General features: G+C 41.4%; 1 protein-coding gene across 2 annotated transcripts in view; it reads left to right on the forward strand.

The window, feature by feature from the left end:
- The first annotated feature begins 207 nt into the window (after nt 1-207).
- zfpm2b (zinc finger protein, FOG family member 2b) overlaps nt 208-25,943 on the forward strand; it is a 102,606-nt gene continuing 76,870 nt past the window's right edge. The window contains exons 1-2 of one of the 2 annotated variants that reach the window (XM_029731327.1): nt 208-450; nt 24,742-24,840. In XM_029731327.1, coding sequence (XP_029587187.1) covers nt 411-450; nt 24,742-24,840 — 139 coding nt within the window. In that variant the 5' untranslated portion in view covers nt 208-410. Of the gene's footprint in view, nt 451-24,741; nt 24,841-25,943 lie in introns of those variants that run through there. The other variant, XM_029731328.1, reaches the window with a different exon arrangement.

The following is a 25,943-nucleotide window of genomic DNA, read 5'->3' on the forward strand; positions in this document are numbered from 1 at the left end:
TTATTAACTCAATGATATATATATATATTATTATTTTCATTTTTTTGCTAATAATGTGGGGCTCAAAACAGGTGGGGCTCACCTGCCCTGAATGAAGGGGCCCCACTGGTCCTGAGAGTATTGCGCCTACAGCAATGGAACACGGGGAGGTGTTTTCTTTCCTCCGTCGACGTCTCGCTTCAGTTCACGCGCACATCAGAGAACTACAGCCCTCTCAAAGGACTAGGTACGAGCGCGAGAGAAGCTAAATACACCACGGGTGCTTGAGTCGTTTTATGTCAGTTACATACATGTAGCCTACTGTTCAATACCTATATAGTGGTTGGCGTTTGGATGAATCAAAAGGCATATTTGAGAAAATAATAGAAGGAATCAAGTGAGCAGCTCTCAGCTCTGAGCACTGAGCAGGCATGTCCCGAAGGAAGCAGAGCAATCCAAGGCAATTTAAATGTAAGTTTCTATTTCTCTATCTTTTGTGTTGCTTTATTAAAAAATATATTTAAACACATGCTGTATTATCTTCAACATATAGAATGTATTTCACAATAGAGAGTGAGAGTAATCATTACGATTAACTTTTGATTCGTAAATATTTCAGCAGCCTAGGCATGTCCCGAAGGAAGCAAAGTAATCCAAGGCAATTTAAACGTAAATTACTTTTGATCTGTCTTTTGTGTTGCTTTATTAAAACACAGAAAACACAGGCTACTGAAATATTTACGAATTAAAAGTTGATTGTAATAAGGTCTCTCATTTATATTAATAAGGTCTCTCATTTAAGGTATCTCATTTATATTTTTGTTCAGTGTATTTTTAACTCTACTAAAAGTAACTGCAATAAATATAAATTTTCTGTGTGCTTGTGGGAAGATTTGTTTAGTAATTTATCATTGATTCGGGGTCATATCACCCAACACATTCTGATGACCTGTCCTAAACCTTTGGCCTCATACAAACCACTGCCCTCATATGGGATTTGTTTACACATTGTTTACATGTTTCTAAAAATATATCTATATATTTCATAATGGCTATGTCCGTGGCTGTTTATGATATATGTTATGTCATTGTTATGACAGTGTTATGCAACCCTTATTACCGAGGGTTCAAGTAAAGTGTTTAACTTGTATATAATGTAGTCTGTTCTGCTCACCTTATGTCATTGGACCGCCTTGGTGTTATCAGAGTAACAGATAGTGTGTTTAAATCATTTAACTATTTCAACCCTTCTAACAAACATTAGGTCAACGTACATGACCTGTATGTACTTTAATACAGTGTGTACTGTCCTACAGTGTGTACGTCTCACCCCCTATCATTGGGTTAAACGTCAAAGTAAAACCTCAAGTATGGTTGGGGGAATGTGGTGAGCCTGAGAGCCAGCCCATCAGCACAGACAGTTATGGCAGAGGACAAAAAGGTTGTTAAAGGGTGAGGAGGATTTTTCTGCTCCCCCTTCAATGGAACGCATTGCCCCTGCCTGTTATCTGGCCATGCGATTCACAGTGAGCAGAGTATTTTAATATTTAGCTTATTCCATTCTCTGGGGTGCCCTCTGCAGAGCAGATAAAAAAGAGGAGGTCTGAAAGAGCTCCATTAATTTGCCCCGATGACTGAGGTGATAAGGGGAGATAATGGAGAAGATAAGCTGTAGAAGATATACCATCAGACACCCCATTATTACCATTAGAATTCCAGCCTGGCAGTCTGCAGTTTCCTGATAATCCCCCCCCCCCCACACCAGTGGATGATAAGACAAAAAATAGTCACTCTGTCCACACTCCCGAGGCCCTTTATTATTCCACCTCCAGGATATTCTGATAACATGGTGATATATATATTATGTCTTTTTTCCCCCGCCTCAACTTTTGTGCCCTTTTGATATTAGTATAATTATTTCTCTATTTTTACATCACACAGAGATATAACAAAGGCATTTCTTTCTGGAAATCTTTCACATTGGTTTTTCCACCTTCTTTCATCTCGCCTTCCCTCCCCCCCCAAAAAAATACAGAGCTTTTATTGTAATAAGAGTTAGATCCCAAAACCAGATAGAGGAAAATGAGGTGTTGTATGGGAAAACATATATCAATGGTATCAGCCAAATCTAACCAGCCCAAGCTGGTAGCAGCTGTTGTTCTTTGCCTTATCACCTCCAAGCCAATATGCCCAGAAATATTGTTCAGATTGAGCTGGCCAAAGTTATGACAGGGGGATTAAAATAATGTCCAGTGCTTTGCAGATTGGGCTAGGCTGGGTATGTGTGATATGTGGTCGTGGTTCGAAATCTCCACAGTGTCCACACACCAGCATGCCTCTTCTACACACAGCCTATCTGCTCCTTTAGAGGTAGTGTACTGTAAATCTCCATGTTTCAAGGGGCACCTGTCCTGACTCTTTCTGCTAGTGTGCACACTGTAATGCACGGTTCTCCAACCCTGTTCCTGGAGAGCTACCCTTCTGTAAGTTTTCATTTCAACCCCAGTTGTAGCCAATTTAATTTGAGGTATTATCAACAGTAAAATACTCTGAAAAGCATGTTTCTCCAATACTCTTAGCCACGTTATTCCCACACTGTACAACTTTAAGAAGTACCGTATTAATTATTTACATAAAATTGCCAATTGTGATTGGATGCGTAAACAGTAAATTATACCATAAATTCCAAAGAAATCTTGGTTTAACAGTACATTACTGTAACTGTACAGCATTGTGGGATTGGCAACTTGCAACCTTTTCAAACAATTAGGATTGATAGGATTGAGAGACATCAAGGTCTGAAGTGAACCAACCAAACAAGGTGTGTAAAACATTTACTGTAAAGGATTTACCTTAATGAATTACACCAAACATTACACTGTAATAAAAACAGTGATATTTATGGTCCATTTTTACATTAATCAACAGTAAAATACTGTGAAGTATTATACTGCAACATACTGTAAATGATAGTGCATTGTCAAAACATTTTGTTGGCAGGGAAAGAATTGCTGTATTTCGAATGATACTGTAATTCCACCCCACAGAATACAGTACCATAATGTATCTTTGGAGCGCTAAACACCTTTTGACCACTAATGGGTGCATGGTGTTGTTGTTTCAGGCTCATTAACGTATTTTGCGGTTTGCCTTGTAAGAGGCTACATTTGTTCCACCTGTGAGTGAAAAAGCTGTACCAATTTAATTCATATGTGGTTATAGTGACCCACCTGTTTTGAGACCCACATTTTTTTGCCTGTTTTGCATGTTATTTTGGCATTAAAACATGTCATATATCAGTTTGCAAACAATGTAAAAATAATATATATCATTGAGTTAATAAAGCCGCATCCAAACATGGTCTCTTTTTTGTTTTCTTGAGTAAGGCAGATCACTTTCTTACTGACTTGGTCAATAAGAAAGTGATCAGATGAAGCAGATGCTAAACTACAGGACTGCTTTGTTAGCACAAACTGGATTATGTTCCGGGATTCTTCCGATGGCATTGAGGTACACCACGAGTCACTGGCTTCATCAATAAGTGCATTGATGACGTCATCGCCACAGTGACCGTACGTACATACCCCAACCAGAAGCCATGGATTACAGGCAACATCTGCACTGAGCTAAAGGCTAGAGCTGCCACTTCAAGGAGCGGGACTCTAAGCCGGAAGCTTATGAGAAATCCCTCTATGCCCTCTGACGTACCATCAAACAGGCAAAGCATCAATACAAGACTAAACTTGAATCGTACTACACCTGCTCCGATGCTCGTCGGATGTGGCAGGGCTTGCAAACTATTATAGACTACAAAGGGAAGCACAGCCGAGAGCTGCCCAGTGACACAAGCCTACCAGACGAGCTAAATCATTTCTATGCTCGCTTCGAAGCAACTAACACTGAAACATGCACGAGAGCATTAACTGTTCCAGACGACTGTGTGATCACGCTCTCCGTAGCCGATGTAAGACCTCTAAACAGGTCAACATTCACAAGGCCACGGGGCCAGACGGGTTGCCAGGATGTGTACTCATGCGTTGACCAACTGGCAAGTGTCTTCACTGACATTTTAAACCTGTCCCTGACGGAGTCTGTAAATCCAACATGTTTCAAGCAGACCGCCATAGTCCCTGTGCCCAAGAAGGTAACATGCCTCAATGACTACCAACCCGTATTACGCATGTCTGTAGCCATGAAGTGCTTTGAAAAGCTGGACATGGCTCACACCATTATCCCATAAACCCTAGACCCACCTCAATTTGCATACCGCCACAACAGATATTCTTGTCGTGATGTGTGTTTTGTCCTATGTATATATATTTTTTTATCCCAGCCCCCATCCCCAGCCCCCGTCCCCACAGCAGGCCTTTTGTCTTTTCATAGGCCGTCGTTGTAAATAGGAATTTGTTCTTAACTGACTTGCCTAGTTAAATAAAATAAAAAAATCCACAGATGATTCAATCTCTATTGCACTCAACACAAGGTACACCTATGTGAGAATGCTATTCATTGACTACAGCTCATTGTTCATCACCATAGTGCCCTCAAAGCTCATCACTAAGCTACTTTACAGTAGGTGTACTGTAAAATGAAATACAGAATTTTGTTAGCCACTGAGTTGCCTGTAAATTACTATCAAATTCATGGCAACCCCTTTACAGTGTGTAGTAGTTCCAGGTGATCAGAATTTGAATAAACAATATGAAATTTATGTTCTAAATATTCTAAATTCCCTTTATTAATTATAAAAGTCTGACTTTGTTGTTATTATATGCCGATTTGATAGTGTGGCTCTCAGTCAGTGAAGAATTATTAATTCCCAGATCAATGCGACATGAAGAGGGGTGACTGCATGCCAGCGTCTCTCTCTCCATCCCCAGCATCTGTGCACTCTGCTAATTAGGTACACAGTTATGTGGTCCATTGGTCTACAAAGAGGCAGCAGGTAGCCTAGCGGTTAAGAGCGTTCGGCCAGTATCCAAAAGTTTTCCGGTTTGAATTCCAGATCGTACTAGGTGAAAATCTGTCAATATGCCTTTGAGCAAGGCACTTAACCCTAATTGGGTAAGAGCGATTGACACATGTCCAGTAGTTGGGACCTGACTAAGAGTTCATGTTTCTTTCTCTCTCTCTCTCCCCATCTACAATATTATAAAACAACACTGTGCATCCTTTCACGTTAATGATGGCTATCACTGCGACCAAGATGGCACAGGGATGAAAGGAGTGTTGTCAGGTGATCCTCTCTGTTAGCTAGCGGAGCACTGAGCGGTCTGGCCAAGTCAGACCCCGTGGGAGGTTATGAAAGGTGTTGATGACTGCTTTCTTTGTTAAATGAGAGGGGTTGATAACTACTTCCTCGGATGAATGAAAGGTGTTGATTTGTTACAGTGTTTCCCTTTTGGGGTAGATTTACTGTGGTGTACATTTGGGGCTATTGTGTTGAGAGGCTGGTTAGAAAGTGTTGGAGTTGATGAGAGTGAATGAATGAATAGTACGGACTGTTTGGGAAACTTTCCATTGTGCCTCAATATGCAGAGAAAATGTGCATTAAAGAATAGAATCTGTCTTCAATTAACCACATTGGAAAAACCTTTAAAGTTTGTTTTGTGATGGAAGAATGAGGTACAAACTGGTGTGAACTGCTTATTCCAGAATTGACACAATCACAATCCATTGAAATTGGCCTTGTTCTTTTCTGATAGAATCAATGTAAAAAAGCAAGACAAGCAAGATGTTTATTTGACAAATCTTTATCGCCTATGTTCCAGTGATGTCCAGCAAGCCTGCGGCAACAGAATCCCTTTTATTTTCAGGTTAACCTTCAGTTAGCTTGTAGGGATCAATGCTTGTGTTAGTCAACCACCATTATCAGTTACACGATCTCCCTTCTGTTTGTTGTTGTTGATTAACATCGATACCAATATCTAGTCTGCTCATGGTAGAACACGGAATGCGAGTTGTGAAGAAAAAAAACATTGCAGGATTGAATTCTTTCATTGATTCGTTTTTCTGCACAGAGGGAGGTGGATTTTCCTCAAAGTATGGCAGGATAATCACAGGGTGTTTTAATGTATTGTAAATGTAAAGGATTTGATTCAGAGAAGAAGGAAGTTGAATTTGTTCTGTAATTCGCTTAATTTAATTCCTTGTTGTAATTTGAATAATCAGTGAACTTCAGAAAGGATTTGACGAGAGAGAGAGAGAGCTAACCCTACTAGAGTCTGAAGTCAAATGTCTACTGTTTGCTGATGATCTGGTGCTTCTGTCCCCAACCAAGGAGGGCCTACAGCAACACCTAGATCTTCTGCACAGATTCTGTCAGACCTGGGCCCTGACAGTAAATCTCAGTAAGACAAAAATAATGGTGTTCCAAAGAAGGTCCAGTTGCCACGACCACTAATACAAATTCCATCTAGACACCGTTACACCCCCCCCCCCCCCAAAAGGTAACTTCCACAATGATCTGAGAGACAAGGCAAGAAGGGCCTTCTACGCCATCAAAAGGAACATAATATCTGGCAAAAAATACTTGAATCATTTATAGAACCCGTTGCCCTTTATGGATGTGATGTCTGGGATCCGCTCACTAACCAAGAATTCACAAAATGGGACAAACACCAAATTAATACTCTGCATGCAGAATTCTGCAAGAATATCCCCAGAGTACAACGTAAAACAGCAAATAATGCAGGCAGAGCAAAATTAGGCCGATACCCGCTAATTATCAAAATCCAGAAAAGAGCCATTAAATTCTACACCCACCTAAAAGGAAGCGATTCCCAAACCTTCGATAACAAAGCCATCACCTACAGAGAGATGAACCTAAGCAAATTGGTCTTGGGGCTCTGTTCACAAACAGACCCCAGAGATCCCCAGGACAGCAACTCAATTAGACCCAACCAAATCATGAGAAAACAAAAAGAGAATTACTTGACACTTTGGAAAGAATTAACAAAAAAACAGCAAACGAGAATGATATTTGGCCCTAAACAGAGAGTACACAGTGGCAGAATACCTGACCAGTATGACTGACCCAAAATGAAGGAAAGCTTTGACTATGTACAGACTCAGTGAGCAGAGCCTTGCTATTGAGAGGCCGCCGTCAGCAGACCTGGCTCTCAAGAGAAGACAGGCTATGTGCACACTGCCCACAAAATGAGGTGGAAACTGAGCTGCACTTCCTAACCTCCTGCCAAATGTACGACCATATTAGAGACACAAATTTCCCTCAGATTACACAGACCCACAAAGATTTCGAAAAAACAAATCCAATTTTGATAAACTCCCATATATATTGGGTGAAGTACCCCAGTGTGCCATCACAGCAGCAAGATTTGTGATTTGTAACCAAACCCCATTGTAAATACAACCCATATTTATGTTTATTTATTTTCCATTTTTCCCTATTTGCACATCGTTACAACACTGTATATAGCCATAATATAACATCTGAAGTGTTTATTCCTTTCAAACTTGTGTGAGTGTAATGTTCACTGTTAATTTTATATTGTTTATTTCACTTTTGTTTATTATCTATTTAACTTGCTTTGGCAATGTAAACATCTGTGACCCTTTGAATTGAAAATGAATTGTGTGAGAGAGAGAGAGAGAGAGAGAGAGAGAGAGGCTGGGTCTGAAGAAGAGAGTGAATGTGAAAAATTGGAAGGAAAGACAGACAGGTCCGATAAACACAGATTGGTTGATGTGAGGCAGCCAGGCCAGCCACCAAGGAATCAACAGTTTGAATGTTGCAACTAGATCAAAATCTCTAGATCTCTTCAAACAAGGGAACAGTAAGCAAGTCAAGGACAAACCCAGGTCAACAGCCCTTCCATCTCCTTTCCTTTCTGAGTGTTAACACTACCAGTGTCCCTCTATTGTGCAGTTTAGGCTTTATTTTGTTGACACTAAGACACTAAATACAAGAGGTAACACTTAAGGAAGTATTGGTGCGATGCTCCTTTCTCCCGGTTAAAAAGGGGGGTGAAAAGACATTCATTATTCTGGGGGATATGAGCCTTTGGTGGTTAAGGGCTGTGCAATCAGTCCTCCTAATCTCATTTAAAGATGGGAATAAACAATCAGTTTTCATGGTGAGGAAGAAAGCCCAGAGAGGCACCTGGGTAGGATTATGGTAATGTGGGAATGAAACAAGCGTCTTTAATACACTGCACTAATAACTCGTTATGCATGCGAGAAGAAGATGGTTCCAACACAAATGGGGTAAGACGAATCTCAATCACATTGTTTCTTAGAACCGAAAACTAAAATTCGCATGCTGATTTTTCAACATTAATCTGGGACTATTTGTTACAGATGGTAAATGTTCAGAGAACAAGTCAGAAAAAGGCCACATGTAATATTGCCTGTGTGTAGCTGGTGTAGAGGAGTCAGGCGCAGGACAGCAGATGTGAGTAATAAACGTAAATTACTCAAATATTCACAAATACAACGCAAATATGCGAGCCCACAATAACGGACCGTATTACAAACAAACAATCACTCACAAACAAACATGGGGGAACAGAGGGTTAAATAATGAACAAGTAATTGGGGGAATGAAACCAGGTGTGTAAGACAAGGACAAATCAAATGGAAAATGAAAAGTGGATCGGCGATGGCTAGAAGGCCGGTGACGTCGACCACCGAACGCCGCCCGAACAAGGAGAGGGACCGACTTCGGCGGAAGTCGTGACGCCACAAAAAATATCAGGTTAGGATTTCTGAGCTACGATCAGGTCTTCCATGTCCATATGACCTTATTCATTATGATCTAAAAGGCTAAACTGATGCAATGGTGAGGGAGACATTTTTATCTTCCCTCAAGTCCTGAAGGTAAACAACAGTTAATTTAGGTCTCAAGTTGTGCTTTCTCTTTCGTGCTCTCTCTCTCTCGATTCCTGGCCCACTGAAAACAACCCTGAGGTGATAGCAGCACAGACCTTGCCCATGCACTGCAGGATCCTGAACTGGGACCAGCTGAGAGGGAGGGGGGGATGATAGGGAGAAATAGGGAGAGAGAGTTAGAGTGAGAAAGAGTGGGTGATATAGAGGCCAGAGATAGAGAGAGCCGTTAGTCACGGCACTGAGGAGATTGGGCACACAATGCAGCATGGCACCGCACAGCGTAACGCGGTGGATCGGAGTCCCTTGTCCCCAGCCAAGGTGCCACAGCTGCTTGTTTGATGTGTGGCAGCCGGGCAGGAGGGGCATGTGGAGAGTGTTATGCTCTCTCTCTCTCTATCTCTCTCTGAAATAAAAATTCTGATCGCTTTATTGGCATGAAATACAATTTATAGATATTGCCAAAGCAGTATAGTGGTATAGCATTTCAGTAAATACAGTACAATGCAATGAGGATAATGAAATCCAGTTAATTTCAGTAGTAATAATAATAACAGTACATATAATCATGTATACAGGTACAACACTACTGCTGTTGTATTGTGGAATCTTCAGTTGATACATTTTATTAAATAAAAATAAGATTATAAAAAATATATATATATTGGCTAATAAATAAACAACAAAATATACATGGAGGATGGTCACACGATTACTTGTAAGTTATATACAATGTAAATACTTCAAGTAATTAATGGCCATGGGATGTCCCTAAGGCTATGGCAATCATATACGTACATACTGTATCTGGCAGTAATATTTTACGTTTCTCCCTCATCCAGAATAATTCCCAGCTTTATGTCATTAGTAAATGCATAGAAGTTGGGAATTGATTGAGATATTTTCATGAAAAATATGATCTTATTTGGGAGTATTTCTCACAGTAGAGGAAGAAGTGCATCTCTGTCTCTCCCTTCCCTGTCGTGCGGTGACCACATAGACGCTCCTCTTTGGATAGCCATGTCTTTTTGTGTCTCCCTTTTTCGATAGCCAATTAATGATCGCTGAGCCTGTATTTGGTCAGGATCTGTCTATGTTTTGTATCTCTGATAGCTCTGCAGCTCAGGAGTACTGTGTTTAAGCATTTTATTCCTGATTCTGTCAGGGCCACATGCCTTTCCAGGTTTAAGGCTTTGTATTTTCTTTGAAAGTTCAACCTGTGTAATTTGGTAGTTCTGGTTGTTTTTAATTGTGTGTTCTAAGGAGCTGAGTTTTTCTTGCATATTTTGGGGATTTAAAGTAAGGTCTTCTGATGGTATTATTTCATAGAGATTTTCATAAAAAATTATCCAAATGTTACCATTTTGAATGGCTAGGTCATTCCTTTGTTTTCCATTTAAACCATTCCATTTCTCCCAGAACTGGTTTTTCCCAGAATACGCTTCAATCTCTTTCAGAGTATTTTCAATATTCTTCCATTTCTTCCATATTAGATTTGGTTTGTATTCTTTCAATGTCTCACAATATTGTTGCCGGACGTCTCTATCCTGTGGTTGGTGATGTTTTCTACTTGATAAAGCTCTAAAACATTTTCTTATGAGATTACGTTCAGCATCAAACAATTTCCCTTTTTGAGGTTTCCAATTTTACTTTTTTTTTCTCCTTTTGCATAAATTTGCTTTTGTGGCTACTTTATGATATATCTCATTTAATTTATTCACAGTCAAATTTATGTCAGGGAGGTTTGGGCTGAATGTACTTGAAAGGAAATCAGTGATACAGGTTGTAATTTCTGGGCAGTGCAATGCTGTGTTTAAGTGTGTTGCGATGTCAGGGGCCCGTCTGTATATTTTATTTCGGTTAATCAGTGTACAGGGCTCTGTTTGTGTGGTCTTTAGGTGAAGTCTTTTAAAAAATACATGAATCTGGCAGTGGTCAGATAATGGTGTCTGTGGTCTGACAGTGAATGCAGTAATGGAGGAGGGGTTCAAGTCTGAGATTGCATAGTAAACAACATTTGGTCACAAGAGCTGAGCAGTAGGTGAACCTTCCCAAAGAAGAGATGCACTCTCCTTTCCATTTTAGTTTACTACCTGGTCAGGGCTATTTCTATTACTAGTGGGGTATATGGAGGGATGTCCAAATGTACTGTATGTCTATTACCCTCAGGCTTCGCGGTTCAGAACCTGTTCTAGCATCAAAATCCCCACACAAAATTACATTCCCCTCATCTTGAAACTGTTTGGTCTCTCTTTGGAGATTGTCATAAAACTGATCATCATAGTAAGATGAATCTGAGGGAGAAGCATAAACCACACCTATGTATAAATCATTGTCACTAAGGATTGTGCCCTTTGCTGAGTTTAACCAAATGTGGGTGTTACCCTTTTATTTTTCTCAGTGAAGGGTCCCGTTTATATCATAGGATCAATCCTCCCGATTCCCTGCCTGTTTTATGTTTTTATGTTTTAATGATTGAAGTAGAATTTCCCTATAGCCCGAAGGACTTTTAGGGTTTGTGGTCTTAACACCTAAGGTAGAGGAGTACAAGCCCTGGATATTCCAATAACTAAAACCAAACAAAAATATAAATGCAACATGCAACAATCTGAGTTACGGTTCATATAAGGAAATCAGTCAATTGGAATTAATTCATTAGGTTCAAATCTATGGATTTCACATGACTGGGAATGCAGATATGTATCTGTTGGTCACAGATTCTTTAAAAAAAGGTAGCGGTGTGACCACCATTTGCCTCATGTGGCACAACACATCTCCTTCGCAAAGAGTCGATCAGGCTGTTGATTGTGGCCTGTGTAATGTTGTCCCACACCCTTCAATGGCTGTGCGAAGTTGCTGGATATTGGCGGGCACTCAAAAAACGCTGTCGTACATGTTGACCCAGAGCATCCCAAACATGCTCAATGGGGTCACATGTCTGGTGAGTATGCAGGCCATGGAAGAACTGGGACATTTTCAGCTTCCAGGAATTGTGTACAGATCCTTGTAACATGGGGTTGTGCATTATCATGCAGAAGCATGAGGTGATGGCGGCGGATGAATGGTACGACAATGGGCATCAGGATCTCGTCATGGTATCTCTGTACATACAAATTGCAATCGATAAAATGCAATTGTTGTTGTTGTCTGTAGCTTATGTCTGTCTATACCATAACCCCACTGCCTCCATGGGGCACTCTGTTCACAACGTTGACATGAGCAAACCGCTCGCCCACACTACTCCATACATGCTGTCTGCCATCTGCCTGGTACAGTTAAAACCATGATTCATCCGTGAAGAGTACACTTCTCCAGCATGCCAGTGGCCATCAAAGGTGAGCATTTACCTTCTGAAAGCGGTTACGACGCCAAAGTGCAGTCAGGTCAAGACCCTGGTGAGGACGAGGAGCACGCAGATGAGCTTCCCTGAGACAGTTTTTCACCGTTTGTACAGAAATTCTTAAGTTGTACAAACCCACAGTTTCATCAGTTGTCCAGGTGGCTGGTCTTAGACAATACCACAGGTGAAGAAGCTGGATGTGGAGGTCCTGGGCTGGCGTAGTTACACGTGGTCTGCGGTTGTGAGGCCGGTTGGACGAACTGCCAAATTCTCTAAAATGACAGTTATGGTAGAGAAATGAACATTTAGTTCTTCGGCAACAGCTCTGGTGGACATTCCTGCAGTCAGCATGCAAATTGCACGCTCCCGCAAAACTTGAGACATCTGTTCCTAATGAAGTGGCAATGGGCTGATTTGATTTGAAAATGCTTATTAGGTTTCACGCCTTAGTGTTATTATGAACACTGGTAAGATGCATGTCTATGGAGATGCAAACCTTCCTATTATGAACACAACAGTATCATTGACTTGAATTGAAAGTATACTCCAGCATCCACCAATGCTAGAATAAGCAAACATGTATATTTGAATGACAGTCTTGTACAGACTCATGCAAATAGCTTAAGCCATAGGTCCATAGCACTAAGGCCGAGGATGAGTTCAGGTCCAGGGACCGGATGTTGAGAAACACTTTAGACCACACTGACTTCTATTGAAGTCTCAGGTGCTGCTGCAGTGCTGTGTCCCTGGGCCAAGCAAGCTACGGTCACCAGGTTAGAAAACCAGGAGCCAGGAATCAGCCAGCATTGTGTGTATGTGTGTGTTTGTGCATATGTGTGCGTGTGTGTGTGTGTGTGTGTGTGTGTGTGTGTGCGTGGCATAGAGGCAGTGTAGTGGCTGAGGCTCAGGAATGATTTCCACATTCAATTACCTCACCTCTAATTAGGGGACCTGTGGAGGGCCCCAGCTCTGTGATACAGGCCCCATACTGTACTGTGGAGCCAGCTGATAGTGTGCATTGGCGCTATCACCTTGCAAACACACTCCTATTACATCGCAGGTGGGAGACAAACCCAACCATGTAATTTACAGTCACTCAGATCATACCTGCATATTTTATTGCATATTTTATTTTGTAGGTTAGTGTGTGTGTGTTTGTGTCTCTATGTGTTGTGGTTTCTCTGGCTCTTCTGATTAAGTCAGTGTTTGTCGAAGCATGGTTTCTCCCTCACCCATTTTTGTACATTTGTATTGTTCGTATCACAGTCAGACTACCAGAGCTTATTAAAAAAAAAATTTAGTGAGCTTAATCAACAAGTGAATCAAATTTTATTTGTCACATGCTTTGTAAACAACAGCTGTAGACTAACAGTGAAATTCTTACAGGCCCTTCCCAACAATGAAGACAGAAAAAAGCAAAATAATAGAAAAACAATAAAAGAAGGAATAAATACACAATGAGTAAGGATAACCTGGCTATATACAAGGTACCAGTCCCAATGTGCAGGGTACGAGGTAATTGAGGTAGATATGTACAGTACAGTGCATTCAGAAAGTATTCAGAGCCCTTCCCAATTTCATCATTCTGTTACAGCCTTATTCTAAACTGGATAAATTCATTTCCTCATAAATCTACACACAATACCCCATTATGACAATGTGAAAACTGTTTTGTTTTTTATGTTTGCACATTTCTACAAAATGTAAACATACATAAGTATTCAGACCCTTTGCTATGAGACTTGAAATTGAGCTCAGGTCCATCCTGTTTCTATTGATCATCCTTAAGATATTTCTACAACTTGATTGGAGAAACAAATTCTATAAATTTTTTCCCAGAGGGTTCTCTCATCTCCACAGAGAAACTCTAGGTCTTCTGTCAAAGTGACCATCGTGTTCTTGGTCACCTCCCTGACCAAGGCCCTTCTCCCCCAATTGCTCAGACTGAACCAGGTTTTCCTCCATGATTTTTGTTGCACCATTCTGTTTATTTTTATTCCACATCAGTTAACTGACGCTAGCAGTAGAATCCGATTTAAAAAACAGATACTGTCACGTCTACTCCTGCTCCTCCACTCCGGTGTGCAACGTCGCCGGAATACTATCCATCGGTCCTGGGAATCATCATTGCTAACACCTGGCACTCATTGTTATGACTTACACCTGGACCTCATAACCTTCTCTTTTTAGGTCCCTTCCTTTTGTTCAACCCTCAGTCGCTATTGCACCTGCGTTCATGTTACCTCGCTTCTGTTACGCTGTCTTGTTTCATGTTTGTTGTTTTCATTAAACGTTTTACCTGTACCTGCGTCATCGTTACAGATATAAATATAACTTATGGAACAGTGGGGACTGTGAAGAGACAGACACACGCATACACATGATAACACACACACTCTACACACACGTACACATGTACTCTGTCTGGTGTAAAGCAGACAGAACCAGGTTTTCCTCTATGATTATGTCTGTGCTTATCTCCATTCGGTTTCTTTTTTATCCTGAAACTCCTTAATGATTACAACAGCCACGGATACATGGAACTCTATTCCACATCAGTTAACTGATTTTGTATTGTGTGTATATACGTATCTGCTAGTAGGGTAGTGGCATGAGGGCACACACTTAATGTGTTGTGAAAAGTGTTATGAAATTATATATATATGAAACTGCCTTAAGGTTGCTGGACCCCAGGAAGAGTAGCTGCTCCCTTGGCAGCAACCAATGGGGATCCTTCATACATACAAGCAGACCAATAACATGATGCAGCCACTACTATGGTTGAAAATATGGAGACTGGTACTCAGTAATGTGTTGTATTGGATTTGACCCAAACATAACACTTTGTATCCAGGACAAACAGTGAATTGCTTTGCCACATTTTTTGCAGTATTACTTTAGTGCCTTGTTGCAAACAGGATGCATATTTTGGAATATTGTTATTCTGTACAGTCTTCCTTATCACTCTGTCAATTGCGTTAGTATTGTGGAGTAACTACAATGTTGTTGATCCATCCTCCAGTTTTCTCTTATCACAGCCATTAAACTATGTAACTGTTTTAAAGTAACCATTAGCCTCATGGTGAAATCCCTGAGCGGTTTCCTTCCTCTCTGGCAACTGAGTTAGGAAGGACGCCTGTATCTTTGTAGTGACTGGGTGTATTGATACACCATCCAAAGTGTCATTAATAACTTCACCAAGCTCAAAGGGATATTCACAGTCTGTTTTTTTACCCATCTATTAATAGGTGACCTTCTTTGTGAGACGCTGGAAAACCTCCCTGGTCTTTGTGGTTGAATCTGTTTTTGAAATTCATTGCTTGACTGAGGGACCTTACAGATCAATTTATGTGTTGGGTACAGAGATGAGGCAGTCATTCAAATCAGGTTAAACACTTATTGCACACAGAGTGAGTCCATGCAACTTATGTGACTTGTTAAGCACATTTTTTCTCCTGCACTTATTTAGGCTTGCCATAACAAAGGGATTGAATACTTATTGACTCAACTCATTTCAGCTTTTCATTTTGAATTAATTTGTAAAAATGTTAAGCAATTCCACATTGACATTATGGGGTACTGTGTGTAGGCCAGTAACAATAAAAACTAAATGTAATCCTTTTTAAATTCAGGCTGTAACACAACAAAATGTTGTGCTACTCTTCCTGGGGTCCAACAAAATTAAGGCAGTTATACAATTTTAAAAACATTACAATACATTCACAGATTTCACAACACACTGCAATACAGAGAGTCCGTGTAGATATTGATTTGCTATTTAACTAAGTATTTAGCAGTCTTATGGCTTGAAGTTGTTCAGGGTCCTATTGGTTCCAGACTTGGTGCATCGGTACCTCTTGCCATGCGGTAGCCGAGGTAACAGTCTGACCTGGGAGGCTGGAGTCTTTTGAACATTTTTACAGCCTTCCTCTGACACCACCTGATATAGAGGTCCAGGATGGCAGGGAGCTCGGTCCCAGTGATGTTCTCGGCCGTACGCACTACCCTCTGTAGCACCTTGTGGTCCGATGCCAAGCAGTTGCCATACCAAGCGGTGATGCAGCCAGTCAAGATGCTCTCAATGGTGCTCTCACGCTGTGTGTAAGAATAAGAGAGAGTAAAGTCTGTTAACATTGTCAGTTTAAGGGACTCAAATCAAACAGCCTAAAAGCACATTGAATCGAATATTTCAAGCTACATTTCAAACCACCTTTGTACGTAGTTTGAAGTCAGATACAAATCTGATTCCTGATTCCTGGCCATGCGACTTGTGTATGAATGGTCAAATCTAATTTATTTGCCCTCAAGTGGTTTTTAGACTGTTGCTTTTTGACAGTTTGACAAGAACATGTGGTAGCTAACTAGCTTGTTAATTGTTTAAATACAAATGAGTGAATGTGCTAGAAAGCTAAACAGCTACCTAGCTACTGTATATACTGTATTTGACTACAGTGGCTAGCCAGAAAGGACTCGTTTTGAAAGTTGGATCATCTTATCCATTCAGGCTTTAAAAGTGATCTTACACTATGATTTTGAACATTCAAAGCAACTGGGAAATGTCAATGGCAGGCATTGTTGTCACCTTAGCTTGCTGCATAACTTCTGAGTGATAGGAAGCACGAGCACCACCACCAATCAGCCTACACCACTGTGCACACACCCATCGTTACTTTGACAACTAGCTTAGCCATGTCAGCAAATGACTTCTGTCTATACACACACAAAAGGCCTTACTGTTCAAAACTGATTTGAGCATTAAGGCCTGCAGTGTGAACAAGGCTTAAGAGCACACACATGCATGTGTACATGCATGCACAAACATATTCACACGCAAGCATGCATGCACACACACTCACACACATGTGTGCGTGCACACACAGACACACATACACACGTTATATTCTTCTATCCTTGTGGGGACCTAAAATGTATTTCCATTCAAAATCCTTTTTTCCCTAACCCCTAACACTAACTTAACCCTTACCCTAATCCGTAACCCTAACCATAAACCTAACCACTAACCTCTTGCATGATGCTAATTTAACCCTAACCCCTAAGCTTAAAATAGCCTTTGCCCGTATAGGGATGTGGGAAATGTCCACACGAGGGATACTTTTCCTTGTGTTACTATCCTTGTGGCGACTTTTGGGGATTGAAGGTCCCCACAAGGATATTTGTATTTATTTATTAAGGATCCCCATCCTGGGGTCCAGCAACATTATCAGTTATATTTAGTTTAAAATTTTACATGACATTACATTTCCTAGCACTTTACACAATGCATTTAGTGTGTTCCCTCAGGCCACTACTCCACAATCACATACAGTATTTACAATAAAACATCCATGTGTACGTGTGTAGAGTTCGTGTCTTGTCATGTGTATGTGTGTCTGTGCCTGTGTGTGTCTCTTCACAGTCCCCGCTGTTCCATAAGGTGTATTTTTATCTGATTTTTAAATCTGATTCTACTCTTTGGAATAGATGTGGAATAGATGTCCTTGTAGTCATGGCTCTATGTCATGGCTCTACACGACTGAAAAGTAGTCCAGGTGCGATAAAACTAGAAGAACACGCACGCAGGCACGCACGCAGGCACGCACGCACGCACACACACACACACACACACACACCACAAACAATACGTTTGTAGTGCAAAACCAATAATATTCTCTTTAAACCTCATGTATCCTCAGTCAGACTCCAAGAACATAAATTCTAATGTAAATATGCAAAGTTTCAAATTACTTGAAAAAATGTCATACAGTATTTCAAAGGTGAAATGTCCTGAACTAATTCATTCAGGCAGGTAGGTAGCCGCGATTCCTTCACCACCCCTGATTAAAGCAAAAACAGGAATATACAAATTTTAAAGAATTTGCATAGCTCGGAGCAATAATGAATCATTGGGATTTAAAGGAGTACAATTGTGTGGAGGGGAGGAAAATTAATCAAATAGGGGGAAAAATGAACTTCCCAAAGGCATCCAGGAGTAAATGAAAAAAAATCAACATTGTACTGGCAGATAAAAAAGTGTGTTATGTTCTGACTACCTTCAGTGGCTTGCTTTTGCTTTTGTGAATAGCCCTGCAGTGCAACCTTAGGCTTTTTGGATCAGTTCCTGTTTTGCTCACTGTGGAATAACCACTTTGTTGTGTAGAATATGCTTTTATTCAGAATTTAAAAGCAGAGTGAAGTAGAACCTATTGATTGTATCAATCTATTTCGCTCTTGATAAAAATGTTTTCTATTATTCTAGTCTAATCTCTGTCTGAGAAGAGGGAAGACCTTTGTGAAGGCAGCTGTATTGATCATTGATGTGGACATCTTATTTTGGGAATGCTTGAACTGACTGTCATCTCTCTCTCTCTCTCGCTCCCTCAATTCAATTTAAGGGGCTTTAATAGCATGGGAAACATATGTTTACGTTGCCAAAGTATGTGAAATAGATAAACAAAAAGTGTAATAAACAATAAAAAACTCACAAAAGTTCCAAAAGAATAAAGACATTTCAAATGTCATATTATGTGCAAATAGTTAAAGCACAAAAGGAAAAATAAATAAACAAATATGGGTTGTATTTACAATGGTGTTTGCTCTTCACTGGTTGTCCTTTTCTTGTGGCAACAAGTCACAAATCTTGCTGCTGTGTTGACACACCAATAGATATGGGAGTTAATCAAAATTGTGTTTGTTTTCAAATTCTTTGTGGGTCTGTGTAATCTGAGGGAAATATCTGTATTTAATATGGTCATACATTTGGCAGGAGGTTTGGAAGTGCAGCTCAGTTTCCACCTCATTTTGTGGGCAGTGTGCACATAGCCTGTCTTCTCTTGAGAGCCAGGTCTGCCGACAGCGGCCTCTCAATAGCAAGGCTCTGCTCACTGAGTCTGTACATAGTCAAAGCATTCCTTAAGTCACAGTGGTCAGGTATTCTGCCACTGTGTACTCTCTGTTTAGGGCCAAATATCATTCTCGTTTGCCGTTTTTTTGTTAATTCTTTCCAATGTTTCAAGTAATTATATCTTTGTTTTCTCATGATTTGGTTAGGTCTAATTGAGTTGCTATCCTGGTGCTCTGTGGGGTCTGTTTGTGTTTGTGAACAGAGCTCCAGGACCAGCTTGCTTAGGGGACTCTTCTCCAGGCTCATCTCTCTTTAGGTGATGGCTTTGTAATGGAAGGTTTGGGAATCGCTTCCTTTTAGGTGGTTGTAGAATTTAACGGCTCTTTTCTGGATTTTGATCATTAGCGGGTATCAGCCAAATTTTGCTCTGCATGCATTATTTGTGTCACATTGGTATAAAGGGATCGGGAGACAGGTGCAGGAATGCATAATATTTTTATTTTTTTTCACCCAAATTACAGCGTGGCATGTACAAACACGGGGACAAACACGTATACAAAACACAGGGTTGAAACCCCAAAAAAGAGCGAGGAATACCTTGAATAAATACACCGGGGTAAGACCCGTACTCATCTGCACAATATAAGCGTCACGAAAGCCAAAACACAGCACAGGTACTCACACGACCAACGGACATTGGAACAATAATCGACAGCCTAATGGAAACCAAAGGGCACATTTAAACAATTAGTGTGCGTAATGACAGTTCCGGAGGGATCCGTGACAATTTAGTGTTTTACGTTGTACACTGAGGATATTTTTGCAGAATTCTGAATGCAGAGTCTCAATTGGGTGAGCCGTTTTGTGAATTATTGGTTGGTGAGCGGACCCCAGACCTCACAACCATAAAGGGCAATGGGTCCTATAACTGATTCAAGTATTTTTGACTAGATCCTAATTGGTATGTTGAATTTTCTCACTCTCTCGATCTCTCTCTATTTTGTTCTCTCTCCCCCTCCTTTTGGAAGTTGGTGTGGAAGGGGGCCAGAAGTTTTGTGAATTAGAGGAGAAAGAGGTGCTGTCTTATGAAGACTCTATGGATGAGAACTGTCACGCCCTGACCTTAGAGAGACGTTTTATGTCTCTATTTGGTTAGGTCAGGGTGTGATGTGGGGTGGGCATTCCATGTTGTCTATTTCTTTGTTTTTGGCCGAGTATGGTTCCTAATCAGAGGCAGCTGTCTATCGTTGTCTCTGATTGGGAATCATACTTAGGCAGCCTTTTCCCACCTGTGTTTTGTGGTTAGTTGTTTTCTGTTTCGTATCTGTACCTGACAGAACTGTGTGCTTTCGTTTCATTTTCTTGTTATTTTTGTTTGTGTTTTTTTGGTGAAAATAAAACATAATGAATTCTTTCCACGCTGTGCTTTGGTCTCATTCCGACAACAGCCATTACAGAACTAACCACCCCCAAAAGACCAAGCAGCGTGGTCAGGATGAATGGACCTGGGAGGAAATCCTAGACGGGAAAGGACCCTGGAGGCAGGCCGGGGAGTATCGCCGTCCAAAGGAGGCGATAGAAGCAGCGAGAGCAGAACAGTGACGTTACGAGGAAATAGCACGGCAACAACGGAAGCCCGAGAGGCAGCTCACCAAAACATTTGGGGGGGGGGGGGCACAGGGAGCTTGGCGGAGTCAGGGTTGAGACCTGAGCCAACTCCCCGTGCTTACCGTGGGGAGCGTGTGAACAGTCAGGCACCGTGGTATGTGGTGATGCGCACTGTATCTCCGGTGTGCATTCAAAGCCCGGTGCGCTTGTTGCCTGCGCCCCGCATTTGCCGGGCTAAAGTGAGCATTCAGCCAGGACGGATTGTGCCGGCTCAGCGCTCCTGGTCTCCGGTGCGTCTCCTCGGTCCAAGATATCCTGCGCCAGCTCTACGCACTGTCGCCAGTGCGCCTTCACAGCCCAGTTTGTCCTGTGCCAGCGCCCCGCACTTGCCGGGCTAAAATGAGCATCCATCCAGGATGGGTTGTGCCAGTCCTACGCTCCAGACCTCCAGTGCGCCTCCACGGCCCAGTATATCCTGTGCCAGCTCCGCGCACCCGGCCTCCAGTGCGTCTCCCCAGTCTGGTGAGACCTGTTCCGGCTCCACGTACGAAGCCTCCAGTGATGATCCATGGCACGAAGCCTCCAGTGATGTTCCATGGCACGAAGCCTCCAGTGATGTTCCATGGCACGAAGCCTCCAGTGATGATCCATGGCATGAAGCCTCCAGTGATGATCCATGGCCCGAAGCCTGTAGTGATGATCCATGGCACGAAGCCTCCAGTGATAATCCATGGCACGGAGCCTCCAGTGATGATCCATGGCCCAGAGCCTGTAGGGATGATCCATGGCACTCTTTTGAAAAAGTCTAACCAATAAGGAAATAAATTGTCGTCAAAGTTTTTGTTTTATTATCCTGCAAAATGTCTAGAAAAATGCACAGAAGTTTTATACTGTCAAGATCTAACTGATGGGACTGGCCGTTAGTTGGCTTTAGTACCAATACCCAAAGAAGGAACAACGAACAACCTTAAACACAACCATCTTCCATTCCCCTCTTCAACATCTCCAGTAACACCCACCTAGAGTGAATCTGTCAATCCTTCACTCTCTTTCTCTCCTCTCTTTCTTTCTCTCTGTCTCGCCACACCACCCCCATCATTCTCCGTTGCTGGAGGATCATTCTTTTCCTTTTCATTCTAGAATACAATTCCAACAAGAAGTGCGATGTTGAGAAAAACCTCTTCTTTACTAACAAATTCATTAGTCATAGTAGGTCAATAACAACATGATCACCGCAGGGTTTCAACATCCCGAGCTACAGTATACTATCACTAGCTCTTTGAACTGAAATTAAATTACACAAATTTCTCCTGGCCACACCTTACGATCACACAAGGCTAATTTGCGCACTGCTCCAGAGTCAATGAGGGGAGGATATTATATCTGCCGTCTCCCGTACTGGAATTCAACAACCCCAGGCCTTTTTAAATTCACTTGCTGTTTAAATGGTAGATATGTTATTTAAAAATGATGAATCTTCCCTTGAAATGTATTTCAATATTTCCTGCGTTCAAGGAAGTTTGGAGACAGCAAACTTTATAAACTACCTACAGTGCCTTGCAAGGAAGAAATCTTCAAAAGGGAAATCTTTCAAATTGGTGTTGCAGTTAATTATTATGCGTTCCTTTTGTTCTTTCTGTTAAGGAATGAGAGGGACAATGTTTCAGTGCATTTACTTCTAGCTACAAATGAAATTTAAAATGTTTTGGCCACCTGCTTTTTTGTAATTGTGTGTGCTGGTGGAAATTATATTTGTCTGTATTTGATATATTTAATTTAATTTACATGTGTACTAAATGACCAAAAGTATGTGGACACTTGCTCGTCGAACATCTCATTCCAAAATCATCGGCATTAATATGGAGTTGGTTCCCCCCCTTTCCTGCTATAACAAACTCCACTCTGCTGGGAATGCTTTCCACTAGATGTTGGAACATTACTGCGGGGACTTTTGTTGGGCGATTAGGCCTGGCTCACAGTTGGCGTGTCAATTCATCCCAAAGGTGTTTGATGGGGTTGAGGTCAGGTCTCTTTGCAGGTCAGTCAAGTTCTTACACATGATCTCGACAAACCGTTTCTGTATGGACCTCGCTTTGTGCATGGGGGAATTGTCATGCTTAAACAGGAAAGGGCCTTCCCCAAACTGTTACCACAAAGTTGGAAGCATAGAATCTCCTAGAAAGTCATTGTATGCTGTAGCGTTAAGATTTCCCTTCACTGAAACAAAGGGGCCTACCCCGAACAATGAAAAAGAGCCCCAGGCCATTATTCCTACTCCACCAAACTTTACAGTTGGTACTATGCATTGGGGCAGGTTGCGTTCTCCTGGCAACCGCCAAACCTAGATTTGTCCTTCGGACTGCCAGATGGTGAAGCGTGATTCATCACTCCAGAGAACGTGTTTCCACCCCTCCAGAGTCCAATGTCAGCGAGCTTTACACCACTCCAGCCACGCTTGACCTTGTGTGTGGTGATCTTAGGCTTGTTTGCGGCTGCTCGGCCATGAAAACCAATTTCATGAAGCTCCCGACGAACAGTGCTGACATTGCTTCCAGAGGCAGTTTGGAAAGCGGTAGTGAGCGTTGCAACCGAGGACAGACTATTTTACGCCCTACGCGCTTCAGCACTCAGTGGTCCCGTTCTGTGAGCTTGTGTGGCCTACCACTTCGCGGCAGAGCCGTTGTTGCCCGTAGACGTTTCCACTTCACAATAACAGCCCTTACAGTTGACCGGGGCAGCTCTAGCAGGGCAGAAATTTGACAAACTGACTTGTTGGAAAGGTGGAATCCTATGACGGTGCCACGTTGAAAGTCAATGAGCTCTTCAGTAAGGCCATTCTACTGCCAATATTCGTCTATGGAGATTTCATGGCGGTGTGCTCGGTTTTATACACCTGTCAGCAACGGGTGTGGCTGAAATAGCATACTTTTGAATATACTGTATAGTGTACTACTATGTATGCAATTGCTCTGACTTCTGACCTGGCTGTGTCATGGCCACAGTCCGGTTTTGCAGCTTCACTCCTCAGATGGTTCTATAATCGAACAAGTCCCTGCATTCAAATACCTTGGTATTTGAATTGACAATGATTTAACGTTAAAAAAGCATGCAAATGAGCTGGTTAAGAAGCTAAGATTTAAAGTGGCTTTTTTTATAGAAACAGATGGTGCCTCTCTCTAGTCAGCAGGAAGCAGATTGTGCAGTCAACCTTTCTACCTGTTTTTGATAATGGTGATACTATTTATGAAATTGCAGCTGCCTCTACTCTTAAATCCCTGGATGCTGTTTGTCATAGCTCCCTTTGTTTTATCACAGGAGACCGTTTTATTACTCATCACTGCATTCTTTACCAAAACATTGGCTGGCCGTTTTTAAAGTCATGCAGATCACATCATTACACTCTTTTTGTTTACAAAGCCCTGCTTCATAAGCTTCCGACATACCTAATTTCAGTAGAGGAGTCAGTCTCATACTTTATGTAGACGTCGACCAGTCAGGCACATACAGTTACGACTGTAATATCAGGGTTATCATTCATTCTAAACAGAAAGACAGAGTTAATTTTTTCTAGGCCCAGCCAAGCTAACTCCATTTCATCCTTCCTTACAATACAAACTCCTTCTAGCAGACATCAGTACAGTTAAACCAATAATAGATTAATACCAGGCTAGCAGCTGTGTACAGTAGTTTTGCAAATCTCTGTCATCTTCCTCATGTCCTTCATTCAACTGATGTTTAACTTTTCCTGTTAGTTTCGCAGAACATCACTGTTACATTACTGCATTGTAATAAACACACATCAGACATTTACTCCAGTTTGTTGCTCAAGGAGCACAGCTTAATGTCAATGTCCTGAGGCTGCATACTTGTGAAGTCTATACCACATTCTCTCTCTCTTTTGCTGCATTCATTCTCAGTATGAACAGCGTCAATTAGATAGCATAGACTCGGCTAATGCTTTAGTTTGCACTCATATTTCAACAGTTTTTTTCAAAATATATTTGTGTAATAACCATTTCATTTCTAAATGAATAGCAGGTTGACTGTAAAATAACCAAGTGGATGTTACCATTAGATGTCCCCTTTGCTGCCGAGTGAGGCTGACCTCTGAATTATCCTTCCTCAGGTGAAGAAGATGGTGGCCAATCAAAATCACAGGTTGATGATGGACACAGTGGGAAGTCGGAAGTAAGGCCACAGAACAAGGAAGAGTGGGACGGACCAAGTAAGACAACACGCACGCACACACACATCCACACACACACACTATTCCGATTAATTAACCAACTCATAAGTCCACCACAACTTCCTAAAAATTTGCTGAAGGTGTGGTGGACTTATGAGTTGGTTAATTAACTGGAACAAACACAAATCATAAACGTAAAGGATCTGGCATATCTGGTTCATATCTTTTCATGGTTTTGTAGCCATTGTCTAGTGTGATATTACTAGCACAGACAGACATTCAGTCTTTGTCCCAGATTACTACAGTCAGTGTGGTATCTCCTCTCTCTCTCTCTGCTCTCCTTCAGGGCAGAACATGATTAAAAGGAGATAAAGAATCATGTCCATGTCAGTAATGAGCTACACTGCCTTTTATCTGATCGTTTAGAAATATGTATTTTTCTCCAAGATTTTGCTGCTCTTTTGGTGAGGTTGCTTAGGGAAGGGTTTTTAAAACCTCTCCTGTGGGACCCCCAGCCATTCCAAGTATTTTAACTATTCCACAGCTAGCAGACCTGATTCAAATGGTCAACTAATCATGAAACGCTTGACTTGGTGAATCAGGTGAGTTCGTTCTGGGCTATAACAACATTGTTAAATGTCTGATGGTCCCCAAGGAGAGGTTTGAGAACCACTGGCTTAGGGAATAATTACAGTATATGAAAGGGTTGATATACACACTTTCCTCTGATGGGAAACAATATATTTTACATATGAATCTTGAAATTTAAACAAATATGACATTTTTTTATGGAGATTTTTTACTTCAATGTCATTTCAATTGTGGTGTCCTGTCAACGTTACATCTTACTAACAGTGAAATATAAATGCGTTATATAATCACAAACCTATTCTATAATCAGTTTATAATAATACGCCTGTAGGCATACAGTTTCAATTGACTTCCAACATTCATTATCACCACCAACCACTCTGACTTGGATATAACTTTTTACAACTGCCAAGAAATGTACATTTGATCCTGTCCAATAATAAGTCCAATAATACATTTCGGGAGAGAGTAGAGAGAGAGATGGATAATGAGAGAGAGAGAGGGAGACAAAGTGAGACAGAGGAGCGACACGGATGCAGCAGCAAGTAACG

The sequence above is a fragment of the Salmo trutta genome, chromosome 34 (assembly GCF_901001165.1).
Source record: "Salmo trutta chromosome 34, fSalTru1.1, whole genome shotgun sequence".
In the NCBI taxonomy this organism is placed as follows: domain Eukaryota; kingdom Metazoa; phylum Chordata; class Actinopteri; order Salmoniformes; family Salmonidae; genus Salmo; species Salmo trutta.